The 16240-nt window shown below is 42.9% G+C and overlaps 2 protein-coding genes across 4 annotated transcripts in view; one reads left to right on the top strand and one right to left on the bottom strand.

Moving 5' to 3' along the window:
• Positions 1 to 4342, top strand: part of DPYSL3 (dihydropyrimidinase like 3) — a 108153-nt gene extending 103811 nt beyond the window's left edge. The window contains exon 14 of one of the 2 annotated variants that reach the window (XM_033096164.1): positions 1064 to 4342. In XM_033096164.1, coding sequence (XP_032952055.1) covers positions 1064 to 1152 — 89 coding nt within the window. In that variant the 3' untranslated portion in view covers positions 1153 to 4342. The remainder of the gene's footprint in view (positions 1 to 1063) is intronic. The other variant, XM_033096165.1, reaches the window with a different exon arrangement.
• A 1813-nt stretch (positions 4343 to 6155) lies between these two features.
• The window catches only part of STK32A (serine/threonine kinase 32A), a 99392-nt gene continuing 89307 nt past the window's right edge, over positions 6156 to 16240 (bottom strand). Inside the window, exons 10-13 of one of the 2 annotated variants that reach the window (XM_033096875.1) lie at positions 13825 to 13950; positions 11870 to 11998; positions 10670 to 10734; positions 6156 to 10282 (exon numbers count right to left, since the gene is read on the bottom strand). In XM_033096875.1, coding sequence (XP_032952766.1) covers positions 10189 to 10282; positions 10670 to 10734; positions 11870 to 11998; positions 13825 to 13950 — 414 coding nt within the window. In that variant the 3' untranslated portion in view covers positions 6156 to 10188. The remainder of the gene's footprint in view (positions 10283 to 10669; positions 10735 to 11869; positions 11999 to 13824; positions 13951 to 16240) is intronic. The other variant, XM_033096874.1, reaches the window with a different exon arrangement.

Genomic DNA, 16240 nt, shown 5'->3' with positions numbered 1-16240 from the left:
AACTGCAATAGCTTCTTCTAACCTAGGGTTTTTATTATATTCTTCCCTTCCTAGTAATAATAATAAAGCTAGCAATAGCTCCTGTTGATTGAACATTTACCATGGGATTAATATGAATGACACTGAACGTGTCATTAATCTTACCTATTCTTTAAGAACTACCTGATATTAATAGGAAGTAATTATTCAATTGCTCCATAACCAGTAGTCTTAAAATGGGGGGGGGGGGGAGGGGCAGTGAGGAAATGTAGATTTGCATGTCTATGATGAACTATTTAAATGTGAGGGAAGCAAGAGAACAAGAAGGAACAGAGACAGGTAAAGAAAAAACAGTATAGGGAAGGAAGAGGAGTAAGGAATGGGAGAAACAGACAACAGGGAGGAAAACATAAGGGGGACATACATAGGGGAGGAAAACAAAAGGGCTAAAAGTTTTGAGATGACATGGCCAGGGGTCCCATTATGCTCGTCACAGAAACTTTTGTCACTGTTTTTGCCATTTTCTGCTCCCTGGCTACTGTAATCCCTAAACTTTTAGCGGTTCCTTTCTTATGAATGGCCATAACGGACATCAGTGTTTCCTTTGGTACCGTGGCTACAGGGGCCCGGTCATCACCACTCCAGTTGTGAGACCTTGGGCATGTTACCTAAACCCTCCCAGTCTCAGTCACCTCCTCTTTCAATGGGATAACAACAGTACCTCAAAGGATAGTGGTGAGAATTGAATGAAAGAACCTGAGAAACACTTAAAATATTGCTTGTCACAATGAATGTAAGCAGCTATTTTTCATACCATCCTCATTGTTCTCTTTATTATCACTGGTATGATGCTGAGGGTCTGATGAAATTTGGATTAGAAACCGGCTTTCCCAGGCGGAGGGTGATTTTTCTGAAGGATAGGTATGAAACGTCTGGAATACCCGACAGACTAGAATGGAAGTTTCTTGGGAGATGAGTCTAGGAACGCACGTAATATCTTACAGTCTTAAAATTAATCCAGTTTCTCTCTTGTCCACTCCCCCTCCGCCTTTTTTCCTCCCGGGGAATTTATTGCCAATTGCAGGCACTCAAGTGGATGAAGGAGTTCGCTCGGCCAGCAAGCGCATCGTGGCGCCCCCTGGAGGCCGTTCTAACATCACATCCCTGAGTTAAGCAACCCCTTCCCAAAGAAAGGGGCCAGAAGCAAGAAGAGATTTTTTTGAAGCCAAAATGGTACACCGATATTTAAGAAGGAAAGCGAATCCAAACAGTTGCGATCTAAAGAATCAATAAGCCTCAAGCCTTATGTTTCTCTAATGTTACGCTCGCTTGCCTAGCTTTACGAATATTGCTTTGTCTTCTGTTTATGCCTAGCCTTGATTTTGTTGACCCTCCCTCCCATTTACATGCATGCAATCAGACACTCTAAGGTAAAAGAGTCTGCTATATAGTGTTGAGAGTGTGTGTAGTGCTGCATCTTAAGACAAGGGGACAGACAAAGCTGGATGTCAGGAAGTGAACAAAAGGGACACAGTTATTTGGGGTGAGTGGGTGGTGGGAGCCCAGAGCAAGGCAGAGGGATCAGAGGGGCTGGGATAGGGTGTGTACGGAGGGGTGGGGGGTGGGTGGGTGCGCATAAGGGGTCTTGTGTATTGTGTTAATGAATTACATTTATTTCCGTGGAAGATGGCTCCTTGGGGCACCTATCATGGTCCCCTGGGGTCTACAGAGGAGGCAGGCGTTCTTTGCGTTCTGGACTTTGTCACGTCCTCTCTTAGTAGATTTTATTCCTTTGAACATTTTATTAAAACACCAAAACCCACCCATTGCTTCCACCTGCTTGGTGGTGCCAGTGTTTGGTCAGGCCTCTTTCTCAGCATTGCTTTCAAACTCTTCTCTTTCCTGGGTTGGGAAGGAAGAGAGGAAAGACACTTCTCCTCTGGCCTACCCACCTCTTTGGTGCTTTTAAAAGGCTACCGCTGGGAGCACAGCACGAGCCCTCAGGGTGGGGTCGGCCACACTTCAGTAACGCCTCCTTCTAAACCTGCGTTGGAGATCACCTCTCACTCTCCTGTCTTTGCAAACCAAGAAAAGAAGCATGTTTCTGGCACCCCGAGTTAGGAGAGGAGCGGAGAGGGGCCAGTGCTGAGTCACCGTCTTGATCTCCTGAGATCCAGGCACAGCCATGATTGAATAGGATTTTTGTTGTTGTTGTTATTGAAAATTTATTTTCTTAGATGTTCCTTAACTTTTACAACAAATAGGTCATCTCAGCTTATATGGGAGTCAAGCAGGAGTTCGGGAAAGCCAGTCTGGAGCAGAAGGAGCACTTTCTATGGCCGTGGCTCTACTTTTACATCCTAAGCCATCTGTCTCCCCTTCCATTAGCACATCCTTTGGGGGAACTTTGGTTTCGGTACCAAAATATCCCAAGGCAGGTGCCCGTGGCACCCAGCCTTTCTGACATAGCACATAAAGGAAGTTAGCAAGGAGCGTTTGCATCTACCTTGTCTGTCAGAACTGAATGTCCATTTCCACATCTTGCCACTTCTGAAAATTCAATGTTGGAGCGAGTTCTGTGAGCCAGATGGAGATCTGTAGAATTAAGAGGCCCATATGCATTGAAAACTCTATTCAACCTCGGATCAGACTTCTTTGTTGGGAGATCCAGCTGGTAGAACCCGTAACCCTGTGTACTAAGTACTTTGAAGAGAAGAGCAGGCCTCAAACACCTTCAGGTGCTTCAGAGAAACCATTATCGTTAACTGAAGGTTTTCAGTGGAAGGCCAGAGGAAAGGGAACATGTAGCTGAAGAGGAATTTGGAAATAGCCAGAAAAGAGGATTTCCCTTAGCAAGCTAATTTCTGTTCTAATCATGAAAACGATGATTTCCCCTCAAAAGAAGGAATCTTGCTACTTTTAAGGCTTTTTCATGGGGTCTTTATTTTAAGGAAACTTATGTGAAGGTGTGGATGTAACTCTTGGTTTATAACTCAAAGATGTGGGGGCCTGTTGCAAACTTGGAGTGACCGTTTTGCAGACAAGTCGCTTGTCAAGTGGGAAGCATATTCTGTATACCTCATTGGCGGGGCTGTGCTTTAGGATATCTTGTAGTACCAGCCATAACCACCAGATGGAGGAAAAGACACGTAAATAACTAGTCAGAGCGGCCCCTTCTGTATTTTTGTTGCTGTTACAGCCCGAGTCCAACTCATCCCCCTCCCTAACCTCTCTGTACCATGAATATAAATCTTTCATGGCCCAATTGGTTGCATTTAGGCTGTCTGAATGAAACGTCCAACCAGAACTCTATGTTCTGCACAAGCTTTCCATGCTGTAGGAACAGCCCTTGAATGCCTTCATGGTGGGCAACGTGATCTGAGGAAGCCTCCCGTTCTTCACTTACTATTAGTAACTTTCCAAGCATAGAAATTCCTGAGAATTCCAAGAACACCCCCACTATTTCCTTGACTTTGATTTCTGGTGGTTCCTTCTTACAAAAGGTAAAATTTATATTTAATTTGTCCTGTTTCATAAGATATATCAAAGAGCCCTATACAGGGTTTAAGAAGAGAACGGCCCTCTCAGAATTCATTGGCACCTCATCCAACTGTGGGACGGCATGCTGGGTCTTCTGTCTTCCTCCCAAGCTTTCTTTTGCTGTCTCCTGTCTTGGCACGGCCCCTCTCTAAGGAGGCACCCCCACCCCCAGCCTTCTCATATTGTTCCTAAACCCAGATGGCGATCCACTAGGGTTCTGTCTGGCAGGGCCACAATCTTAGGTAGTAGAGAAAATATTTGTGGAACTGTTAAATCAGCCACCCCAATAGAGAGATTTCTTACTAAGTTTTCTAAAAATGGAAGTGTTGTAGTCATCCGGAAAATGGGTTTCCTTCAAAGTCCAGTCGTCCTTTGGCCTTTTTCTTCATGACCACACCAGAGTCATGCTTCTGTTCCAAAGGCCTCACGCCTAAGCCTGGATTTTCATTCACCCTGAGACGCCCTTCCCAACAACGGGGTGATGCGTCCCACAAGCTTCCCAGGGCTTCTCCCTGAAAAGCTCCAGCTTGCGTTCCAGATATACACATGGGCTGTCCTGGGCAGCCAGCATTCCTTGTAAGTTCCCTCTTTGGAAAATGGTATGTGAGTGTTCAGTTCTGTGTCTGGTGAATATGGACAGACAGTAAATCTCCCTGTGATCTGTGGTAGCTGTGAGGCAGCTCTGGAATGTGAAGAGCTGTTTGGTTTGAACCGTGAAGAAAACTGTGTTTTGAGATTAGCTGAGATAAGAAAAAAAAAAGAAAAAAAAGTTCATCAAGTGACTGTTAATGTAAACCCGGTTATTAAAATAACTCTAAAATCACAGATGTCGTTTAGTGTTTTTCTTCTGTGTGTGACATGCCATTTCACCTAAAGCATTCAAGTTGAACAATAAAACTGACAGAGTAAGAGGGCAGATCTGATGAAAACAGAGTTATCCTGAGAAAATTTGTGGAGTTTCTATCTTGTCAGTTGAGGTTGAGTTTTTGTTTGGCCACAGAGTTTGATGCCCATTGAAACTTTGGGGAATGACAAAAGTTTTTTCTATAAATCATCAGATTCAGTATTAGCATGAAAGGCACTGCCATTTGGGATAAGTCTAGTTGAGTCCAGAACAGATCCTGGAAGGATTCGTTTGTTTGGTCATCCCCTTAAAGCATTGCTTCTTCCTAAAAGCCTGGACTTTGAGAAAACTCAAACTAAGCATATTCCAAAGTATATTCTCTAGCAAACTTGTCCCAAAGAATCCCATGAGTGTTGCAAAGGATTATTTACTATATCTACTCTTCTGAGAGATTTTATGTGCATATCACCAAGTTCAAGTCTCTGAGAAATACTGTGTCTTTTAAAATTTGTCCAATTCATTTCCAAACTATTTTTTGGCTACATGTCATCTTCTAATATTCCACCAAACATGTTAGGCTAAACCTTTTTGGGAAAATACTCCTGGATCCAATTACAATTTATGTAGGACATTTTTCATTGCATAGTGTGTGCTCTCTCTCTCTCTCTCTCTCTCTCTCTATATATATATATATATATATATATATATATATATATATATATATATATATGTATTTTGAAAAGCATTTTTCAAAGTCTGGTATAACTGAAAACTTCAGGGACAGATTTGGGTAGAGTCAAGTATAACCGGATCTAGAATGTTGTTTCATCTCTTAGCCTTGCTTGCCTTTAGTTGGTGTTTCAGTCTTAGGGATGTTCTTTCCATGTGGGAACAAAACTGGCCATCAGCATCTCCGGGTTTTCATTTTACCTGCTTAGCAACTTCAGGAAAAGGAGAGAGACTCCCTCAATAGTTCCCACCAAAGAGACGGATTCTGATTGGTCTGGCTCAGGTCATGTGCTTTCACCATTGAACTTGTCACTGTAACTGGGAGACTGTCCACAGTGATGGTACCTTTTAGTACAGATGCTCAGAAGCCATATTAAAAGCTACTCTGAGCACGTAAAGAATGATTTCAGTTTGAGGTTCAAAGTTTGACGATGAATAAGCTTTCGCGGACAGTCCCATTTTCTGGCTCAAATTCAGGATGGTGGAAACACTCTGCCTGCTTAGGATGGGCATGGGTTTAAGGGGCACAGTCAATGCTCAAAGTGAACTCAGGTTGCAGGGCTCTATAAGGCTCAACTGATGAGCAGTGGGAAAAAAGTTAGTGAAAGTCACACATTGACTCATTTTCACGCTTCTATGAGCCGCAGGTATTCTGGGCTGAGTCACATTACCAGGTGGGGAATGAGAACACTAAATAGGAATAATAAGATCCCTCTGGTGTCAAAGAACTTTCTGGAATCCGCTCTGCTACCATCAGGTCATCACAAAGGGAATACGAACCGTGAGCAGAAAGTGGGGGATGAGGGGGCCAAAGCAACCTGCAGAAATGAGAGCATGTACATAAGGCTGGCACTGTTCAGAATCGAAAGGTGCTGTGCTGTGCTGTGCTGAACTGGCTGCGGAGAACATGACAGGACATTTAACATGACCTAGACCACAGAGCTCTCAGCGTGTAGGACTTTAGAGCCCCCAGACTTACAAGAGACTATTTCAGGACAAGCCCCGGGAACCAGCTGCCCTATTGGCTGCCAAGCTATTGTGGGGCTGAGAGGTAGTGGACAAGTCCCTGTATTCTCTCCTGAGGCAGAAGTTGCTTCTAGCTGTAAGAGTTCAGAGCTGCTGTTCCCTCCCTGTCCCAGATTATGGGCCTGGAAGATCCACCTGCTGCTTCGGTGTATGGAATGGGACAGGAAGATGTTGGGGTCGGAAGGCAGAGTGCTGAAAAAAGAGGTGCATGGGCTGTCTGCAGACTTAAAGCCACAGTGAAAAGCAAAATCTGGAATTCTGTGTCGTGTTTCCTAAGGTGTGAATACTAGAAGGGTAAGGTTTTTAGTTTTTATACATGGGCATTCGTTAAATTGTGTTCTATCCCATAGTTGATAGAAGACAATCTCTATCACCGCTTATCTGGTAATGGACACTCCTCATAGCAGGAAACGCAAGGAAGAACAAGTGACTTTTGGTACCCACAACCCTCTCTCTAGGGGAAACCGTTACACACAGCTGACAAAGAAGGGTCAGTGGCTTACTGTATACAGAAGACATTTTAATACACGCAAGCACATTCACATAATAGATGCTACAGCTGAACAGAAGCACGTGTGTCCCATTCAAGGGCTGCCTGTTTACAACAGCACAGACAACTGAAGTTTGCAATTTTAACATCAATATTTACCAGCAGACACACTGAGCTCGTAAGAAACAGTAATCACAAGGAGACAGAGCAGGAAACAGGATTTTGTGCAGATATAATGCAAGGACAACGGGGTACTGAAACTCACTGTGCTTTTCATGCCTTTTAGTTCAGCTTTTGAGGAATTGAAGCCTCAGAGTTACTGCGTCAACCCAAAGTAGCAACACTGGTCCCTGCTAGCTATACGACCATTCTTTCTGCATAGCTGTTTATTCGTCCATCCCATCTAGTAAAGCTGTGATATAAAGTCTAGTCATTTCTGGTTAAAACTTTCCTATCAGAAGCTGACCCACGAATTAATTTAATTACCCTAATTAATTTAGCAGCGCTCTATGCTGCTGGACATTCAGTCCTGCCCTAGCAATGACCTTAGCTAAAACCAGTGCTGTTAGCCGTTAGCGAGGTGTGTGAGCCATTAGCAGCTGACAATTCACTTTCACAGTTAGGGTTGTGGCCAGGGTCACAGGGCTCAGCTGTCCCTCCCATCCACTAGAGGTCACTGTGAATGCACTGGGGGTGGGTGGCCCCGCTGCAATGCTAGAGTGTTATACCCAGGGGGCGTCTGGTCTTCAAAACCAACTCAGACTCTTGAGGGTTTCCACACAGATAGCGGAGGAAGCTGTTAGGAGAAAAGGATTCCAGGAATACCAGACAAAAAAATGCAATAGTCACCCTGTTTTCTTAGCCCTGAGCCTTGGTTGTCATAAATCTAGATGAGATATGTTCTACCTGGTAGGATGGAAACTTTTAGCCCAAGTTATGAAATAAAACCAAAGGATCTGATTTCAAGGACTAGCAATCATGGTAAGGATGTAGGTATCCTTTTATTTTTTGGAAACTTTTTTTTGTCCGAATGTTTACATATGTAATGGTGGGAGGTGTTTGTAATTAGTTGTTCCGCACTGATGGATGTAATGCTTTTTTTTTTCTAAGTGGAAACACATTATGGGTCTGTGGCCTGATTAAGACTGGAAACCCATCTTACCTCTGAGGTGGTGCTCTTTAGTCCATGCATCCATGGTTTCTGAAGGCCCATAGAGGTGCTTCAGGCACAGAAGCAGCTCACTGGAAATAAAAACTAGGGATTCAAACTACAGAGATTGCATTGGGTTCCCATTCCGTTATAATCTGTATAGACATGAAGTGGCACAAATGATCAGCTCTCATCCCAATGGAGAGCCTACCAATCCCACTGCCCTTTGGTAAGCATCCCAAAGTCTCTCCTTTGGGATGATACATATAAGGTCACAAGCATGAGGAGGTACCAGTGACTGGGGAGGTAAGTCCATAGCACATCAAGGCTTGAATCAAAATCAAATGAAAGATGGAAGTTGGTAAACACGCAAGTGACAACCTGGAGCAGAACCTGGTCACTCTCTTGTTGCTCTTGTCAACTCATCCCCTCTGTGAAACTGAGTCTGGGCAAGCACTTAAAATATATAGTGCTTGGTGAAAAGCAGAACAGCATAGACAATGTGTGGGGAATGTAGAGAAAAAGAATCAAACAGAACAAAAGAGCTCACTTTAATTCTGAACAAAAATATGGTTGCTCTTACAGTAGAGAGGTACTGTTTTACAGTCCTGCCAGGAATTCTGGGCCTATTGGCTTAGCGAGGAGACAACTGTAAATGCTGAGTTAAAACTCAGCACTGGTGTTCTACCCATGCTGAGATGCCCCAGTGAAAACTCTCTCCTGGAAAAGTCTGGTGTAACATGTGGCCATAACTGTTACTTCTGCCTATTTCCATTTGTCTGGTTTCCCAAATAGGCCAGTCTAGCCTCTCCTGTTTCCAGCTTCCCATAGTCTTCGTGAGGCCCATACTCTCCATAAGTAAGGACAAGGCTTAGGTGATGTGAGTGGCCAGGAGGGTAAAACAGTCCCACACCAAGGCTATTCACTTTTTGATTCTCTAATCAGTGGCATCTGTAGGTTCCCCAAAATAGTTCCCCTGCAAAGATCTGTGTATCAGGAGAGTGGAGTTAGTCATGTACACATCTCACCTAGGTGAATTAAATTTTGTGTTTGGCAAATAAATAAAGAGTGAGATATCAATAATATTTTAAATAATTGTAGGCAATTCTGGCTGCCATTCCTCCGGTAAGCACAAGGCAGGGAGACATGGTACTGTGGTTCCATGACCTCAAACCTCTCAGATATGTCAGCATCCCAAAGTTCTAAGTAAAATTCTAGTCTGTAAAGGCATGTACAATTTTCTCAACTTTTTAGTTCATCTGATATTAGCCAAATATGGGACCAAAAAATAGAAATAAAAGACAATATCAAAATGAACCAAAAAGCGTGACTTGTTTCATTGTTGAAGGGCGGCTCACTGTACCGCGCTCCACTAAGAAAAGCTACCCATCATATGTTATGGTTAATTTAAGGGGTTTTTCAACTGTAAATTTTAATATTGTCCAAATTCACCTCATATTCTACCTTATACCATAACTCCCGTTTAAGACACAACTTCACTGTACTACAAGATGCACATGCTTTTAATGTGACAATATTCTTTTCTGTTCCTGCCCAGACACAGGTCTTGGATAATCTTAGGAGGACAACTAGCTCTCAAGGAATACTACTAGAAGAAGGCAAGTGGTGTGCTAATAACTATTTAACAGCTGGCTTGCTAGGAGGGGACACAAAAAGACCTGATTTGTAGCCTTTGCCAATTTCCATGGTGTAAAGACTCCCATCATTACCAATTTTGACTTCCCAATTTCCCATCACTGTACAGGGCATTGGGACAGATGTGCACAGCAGGCTCTTGCTAGCTGGTACAAGCTGACATGGTGTGGGGACTTTGGCACACCACTGGAAGGTCCTCCTAAATCTGTGTTACTTCTAATTTGGTCTCATTCGTTTCTTCCTGACTGAATTCCTTATCCCTATTCAGTCAGGCTTGGGATTCTGGCCTCTCTATGAAGTTTTATAGCTCTGAAGAGCTTCATTTAATCACCCCCCCAAACACCTCACTCAATCACCCACCTATGTCCACTTGTCACAGTGTCATTTAGAAGGAGTGGAAAAATAAATCTACATCCGAATATTCCTTTTGAAATAAAAATAAAAGCTGTGTCAAAAAACCAGAATGGTAGCAGTAAAAAGGCAGAGTAGAGCTCACCTAGTATAACCCTCACATTAGATGAATAAACCGAAGCAGAGAAAGTAGTTACATGACGTGCTCAAAGTCACATGGTTGGTTAGTCATGCACCTAGCTCCCAGGAGCCCGGAGAACTCTCTTCATTGTATCACTCTGCCTCTTTCCAAAGCTATGCATTCATTGTTTCTAAGGTGTGTGAGGTGTGGAGATGCAAGAATTACTGTCAGCTCTTCCTGATGTGGAAATCAGAAGTTCCTGGCCAGGTGCCAGGAAATGTCCCAAGAAAAAGATGTTGACTTCACAGGTTGTTATTCTGGCCATCCTCTTCTTGTGGGTCTTTGGTTGGTTCCAAGGCTAGATTTGCTTGTCTTTTATTAAAGTCCCTTTTTACTCTTAAAAGGAAAAAAAAGAAAGAGGGCTTATTCACTGAAAGGAGAAAAGATTTAAGCTTTTGAAAGGATAGCATTATGGCCAACAATAAAGAGGCATGAAACTGTCTTAAAAATGTCATTGATTTTAAATGTTTAAGTCCTAGTTCCTCTGCTTTTTCCATAAACAGAAACTTGATGCTAGTTAAGCTCATTTACCTATTACAATTTTTGAAATTTCTTGCAAGTAAAAAAGGTTTCTGAAATTTCCAAATGTTCTATTATAGATATGCACCATTATTGTAATTAGAATAAAAATGTTTAAAAACATGTTATTAAGGCTTTGCAAGTAAAGTCTGGCTGAAACACTACATCATTTACTGGGCTGTTGTTCTTCCAGGAGCTACTTACTTTTCTCTGTTGAAAATTATGAACTCCTTTTGGACAGATTCAAGGTGCTCTTGAAGAAGGCATGTCTTCCAAGTGAACATTGGAAAAAAAAAAATAGATGTATAGTTAGCAGACCAACGAGGATCATCAAACAGCCAATAACCTATTGAATGTCTACTGAAAGGGCCAAATCAAAGCACCAGTGTATATTCAAAATGGATGTTATCTGAAAGTTTGTAGCAGGAGCGAGATCCCAACTAGAGTAATAAAGGAGCTAATGAGAAAGAAACACAAAGAAGATAAAAATACGTCAACACTTCGCTCCCCACACTGAAGCTGGGGTCCAAGGGTTTATTAAGCTGGTTACTTACTCACCTCTCATCTCCTAGCCCTCATGTGAAAGGTTTAGAGGTTCTACTTGGATTTAATAAATAGACTAGAAATCTCTCTTCACACTGAATTCTGATCGAATGGTCCTCTGAACAACTGTGCTGGGGTTGATTAACTAGACTTCAGGTGCAGTGAGCAGAACTGTCTTTATTTCTGACTTTCTCACAGACAAGTGAAACATTTGCTTCGACATTTCACTGTCTGGCTTTCAACACCTATCGGTGACTTTTCCATCATCATGAGACAATGTAACCTTAAAAAAATGATAAGCATGAGGCTCAGGACAGTGTCGGCCCCAGATCCAATGTTTTTTAAAAAATCTGCAGCAAAGTAAATCTAAATTACTTCTGATGAAAAATATTCTTCTCTAAGGAAAACAAAATATCATTTTTTTTTAAATCTAGGAATTAGAAAATACTAAGTCCTGAAGTATTGGAGAATTTTCTTTCTTTCCCAAGCAATCGTTTAAGTGATAGGAAACTATAAAAAGGAGAGGAAGGTCAGAGATGGGGGCAGGCAAGCGAGACAAAGGAGAGAAAAAAAGATTCTGCCATGTTTCACTCTTAGTCTCAAATGGGGGTACTTGTAGCCCGGAGAGTTTCTGGTATCATGGGCGACATGAAGCTACCGGAGGAACATAAGCTGATAGAGCCCCTTAGGGAAGCAGCTTCATGCCGAGATTGTAGGGAAAACTAGGTGTTCAGCTTCTCCATGCATTCGCAAGACAGCAAAAGCAGGGTGCTGAGATGACCGCCCAACGGAAGCTCTCAAATGAATTGCAGCCATCGTGAAGGTTCCCCTGATCCTAAGTTTGGGGGGAGACCTGCTCACCTGAGGGGAATCACATTTCCTCATCTCCTTCTCCTTCTTTGCCAGGCGCTTCTTTTTCTTGTGAAGAGGTTTGGCCTCCAAAATCATTTCCTCGAGTTCAAAGGTGGGGTCGCAATTCAGCCTGCCTTTCTGCAAGGAAGATAGGTTGGCTGACTCCTTAGATTTGGGTGTCATTCTCAAAACACACCGGACGGGAAGTGGAGAAAAACACATGGTCCTAAGGGATCAGCCCAAGGATAGTAAGCTAGGATTCCCACTCTCGGTTTGGGATAAGGTATTTTCCGCATCGCTTTTCATATTCTTTAGTATTTTGTTTATTTGTCTAAATTCCCAATGAGCCTCCAGTGAGTTAGAAATGAAATCAATTGACAATAATTTTTCTACAGTTTGAGCTTTTGGGTCATGTTTCTCAAAGCATGTTCTAACGATATTGTTTGTAGATTGGAATCACCTGAGTTGTTTGCTTAGCTCCCCAGTTCCCACCTAGATTTGCCGAATCTGTGGCGCAGAAAACTGTGCTTTTAACAAGCTCCCCAGGTGATTCAGATTCACACTAAAGTCAGAACCATTACGTAGAGCGTCTGTGGAGGAGGCGTGGATGGTAAGTGCGGTGGTGCGGTGCGTGGAGGCGTCGCATCGGAGTGGAAGCGACAGGAGGTGGTGCCTAGGTCTCCGCCATGTCATGTGTCAACCTGCCCCTACTGGACCTTGCAAAGTAGCCAGGTAAGCCCTTGATCCCACCCTCCTGTTGCTCCATAAGGTAGCGATTCCCCATCCCAGAATTCCAGCCCACGGCCCTCTCTCTCCCCTCACTGTGCACTTTCTCGCGACCCACCCACCAGAGTGTCTCTCTTTGCTGCTTACACACGAAGGGTCACAGTCACACATGCCCACAGCAAGCACCGGGCTTAAGAACAGAAAACTCCGAGTTGTCTCTCCAGGCCCCTTAAAAACTCATTATTCTGTCTACCTGCAACTGAGTGTGTAGCATCAGGCTGTGGGAAGAGAGAAGGAGCTAGAGGCCTGGCTTGGGCCCCTAGGCCTCGGCCCTTGGACTCCAACATTTACCAGTGGTCTGCAGTAGGCCACAGATGTCCCTTGGCCAGGGACTCAGGCAGAGGGAATTATTTCCCTTTGGCTCTTAATTGTTAGGAATATAGTTCCCTGCATAGAACTACCATGATTCCCCGAAAATAAGACCAAACCGGAAAATAAGCCCTAGCATGATTTTTCAGGATGACATCCCCTGAACATAAGCCCTAATGCATCTTTTGGAGCAAACATTAATATAGGACACGGTCTTATTTTCAGGGAAACACAGTACCAGGGACGAGGGGTGAATGGTAAAAATAATACCTCATGTCAATCCCAACAGTTTTCAATCCTTTGACTCAGAACTTCACGGATACAAATTTCTACATCTTTGGAATCAGAGAAAGCATTGTTCTTTCAATGAGCAGATTCCTGGAAATGACTACAGCAGGTCTTTGAAGTTCTGTTTCGTGTAATGTTGATGACATGCATAGGAACGTAACTCTTGGTTGTATCAATCAGCCTGTGGTAACGTTGGTTTCCTTACACGTTGTTTCTCTTAAAGTCAGAGAATCTGTGACATTAAGTGAGGACTTACGTGTTATTATGTATTAGGAGGATTAGGGCTTCTTTCCAAAAAACAAACAAACAAACAAAAACAACCACATGCCACAAAAAGTGGTTAGGAGCTAGAACTGCAGACACAGACAGTCCTGGATTAGAATCCCACCTCAGCCACTTGCTACCATGTGACTTTGGTGGCCAATTCACCTGTGTGCGTCTCAGTTTTCTCATCTGTAAAATGGAGATTTGGCCTGTCTAACTACACTGGTGTGGTTATCTGATGAGACCGGGTGTGTATGGGCACACAGAGTACCATGCACCGAGTGAGGGTCATTACAGTTTCGGTAGGCTTGACTCACATTAGGAATAAAACCTGGAAGGAGCCTCTTCTGCAAAACCGCATCCCAGTTCATATCATTCATATACGGGAAGTTCTGAACGTCAGACAAGTGGGAAAACCGTTGGTCTGGATTAGGTTCAAGTAACTGCCAATGGAATACAAACATTAAGATCACGAGGGAGGTCAAAACGGGACAAAAAAATCACACAGGTTCCCTCTAAATGTTTTCAAGTGTAGGTTTGAAGGAAACAAGGCAGTGTCCCCTTCCCTAACCCCATAAACAAATAACACAGGTAATGCATTCATAAACAATGTAGGAATGCATGGTTAGAATGAATTCTAGGTTGGTTTTTGCAATGTGGTGATTGAACATAGCGTGTCCTTCTGAGTCAAACATAGCTTTCATAGCTGATTAACCGCACTTACTAACTGTGGGCAAGTTTGTTCTGCAAATCTCCGTTTGTCTATAAAAAGGAGGATAATAGCCTATTTAATAACATGGCGGCTAAGATTAAATGAGGCATGTATATAAAGTGCCTAAGAGAAGGTCTCCTCTTCTGAGGTAGTGAATGTGCACACTGTTCTACGAATTAAATGCATCTCCCACTAAAAATTTCAGCTGTTTTTGCAGCTAATCAAAGTAGATTGGAGGTGACACAGATAAGGCGTAATGAAGGTTACTGTTATGGTTCTGAGTTTTAGGAACTGAGATTAAAGATGTTTTTCCGCCTTAACCACTCCAAAGCCAACATTGTATCAAATGGAAAATGACTCAAAGGGAAAATGTCAGTTCCATTCGAGAATTGTCTTGGAGGTGACAACCAGAGGTCATCAGGGTGGCATTTTGGGGTTCCAAAAGAGCTGTCTTGGAACTTAGGAAAACATGCTTATGGGAAATGACGCCCCTGTGTCCTCATCTTTGATGTTACCAATGGCAATGTCCCTGTTCCAAACCAGGGAACTTGACCCATAGACAAGAGACACAGGTTGGAATCCTTGGCCCTCACCACCTGGCCTGGGCAGTTGTTTTGTCTTTGAAAAAAGCCAAGCTCATACTCTTCGACTCCATATCCTTTCTTTCACGGAATCAATACATACTATTCAATAATTCAATACATACTATTGAGATCCTGCTACAATTGTTCTTAATCTTTTTGGTGAACATGGGCATTTTGAAAATCTGATGAAAGCTATGGATGTCAATAATTCAAATACCAAATTTTGCCACCCGTCAGGCTCTGTATTAGACGCCGAGAATACAATGGGGAACAAGTCAGATGGGGGCCCTCCCTTATAGGATTTAGAGGACATTGGTCGTTAACCCAAGAATCACACACATACAATGTGTAATTTCAAATTGTGCAAAATGCTATGAAGGAAAGACATCCTGTGTGAAGTGACAATAGAGGGAGGCTTCCCAAGGAAGTGATAATTTGAGCTGAGATCTAAAGCTGTGCTTTTCAAACTATGTAGAAGGGCCAGTTATTTGTTGGTTCATTTGTTTAATTTCCAGCACATGGAAACCAGAATGTCATGTTCTTGTGCATGCAGCTCCACACCATGCACAGTTTGTGACTTGAATTCAACATCACCAAATAGGCTTGTACCCTATTCAATGAGATGAGTCTACTGACCGTGTACTTAGAGCCATCAGTGATATCAAATTATTAATACTATAAAAACTTCTAAATATTTCTCTTAATTTCTGTACTTGTCATGGACCTGTAGGAAACACTTCACGGACTTGAACCAGTCAGTGAATCACATTGAGTAACACTGGTCTAAAGGAGGGAGCTTGGAGAGCTGGGGAGGGTGACAATGTCCTAGGCAGAGGGGTTAGCATGTGCAAAAGGCCTGTGGTGAGCGACTGATATAAAAGGGTGAGGAGGCAGAGGGAAACAGAAGAGAAAAAGAGGTCAAGTCAATGCCATTTATGTGAAATCAAAAAGGGGAAAAAAGTAAAAAAGCTTGAGGGGTAGTTAGAACCTTTATACCATACAAATTATTTTGACCTTTGATCTTTCATACAATTATTTTGAACAATGGGAAGACAATGAAGTTTGCTTGACCAGATCACTGTGGGGGCAGAATGGAGAACAGAGGGAATATGTAAAAGTGTACAGGGGAAAACCAGCAAGACTTGGTGGCAGTATGATTAGGAAGATAACAGTGGAGATGGAGAGAGGTGATAGATTTAAAAGATATTTAAAAAGTCAAATTACAGAACTTGGTGATGGGTTGGATATGCGGATGATGAATGATTTCTGGTTTCTGGTTTGCATAAGTGGATGGAGGCAGAGGCTAGTTACGGAGAAGGGAACATTGGAGAAAGTCCAGGAAATTAAAAACTCCATTTTGGGCACACTGAGTTTGAGACGGATTTGGGACATTCAAGAGGACATGTATATTGTCTCAATGACGCCTTGTATTTGAAA

Source organism: Rhinolophus ferrumequinum, chromosome 24 (genome assembly GCF_004115265.2).
Source record: "Rhinolophus ferrumequinum isolate MPI-CBG mRhiFer1 chromosome 24, mRhiFer1_v1.p, whole genome shotgun sequence".
In the NCBI taxonomy this organism is placed as follows: Eukaryota; Metazoa; Chordata; class Mammalia; order Chiroptera; family Rhinolophidae; genus Rhinolophus; species Rhinolophus ferrumequinum.
This window is presented reverse-complemented; position numbering and strand designations above follow the sequence as displayed.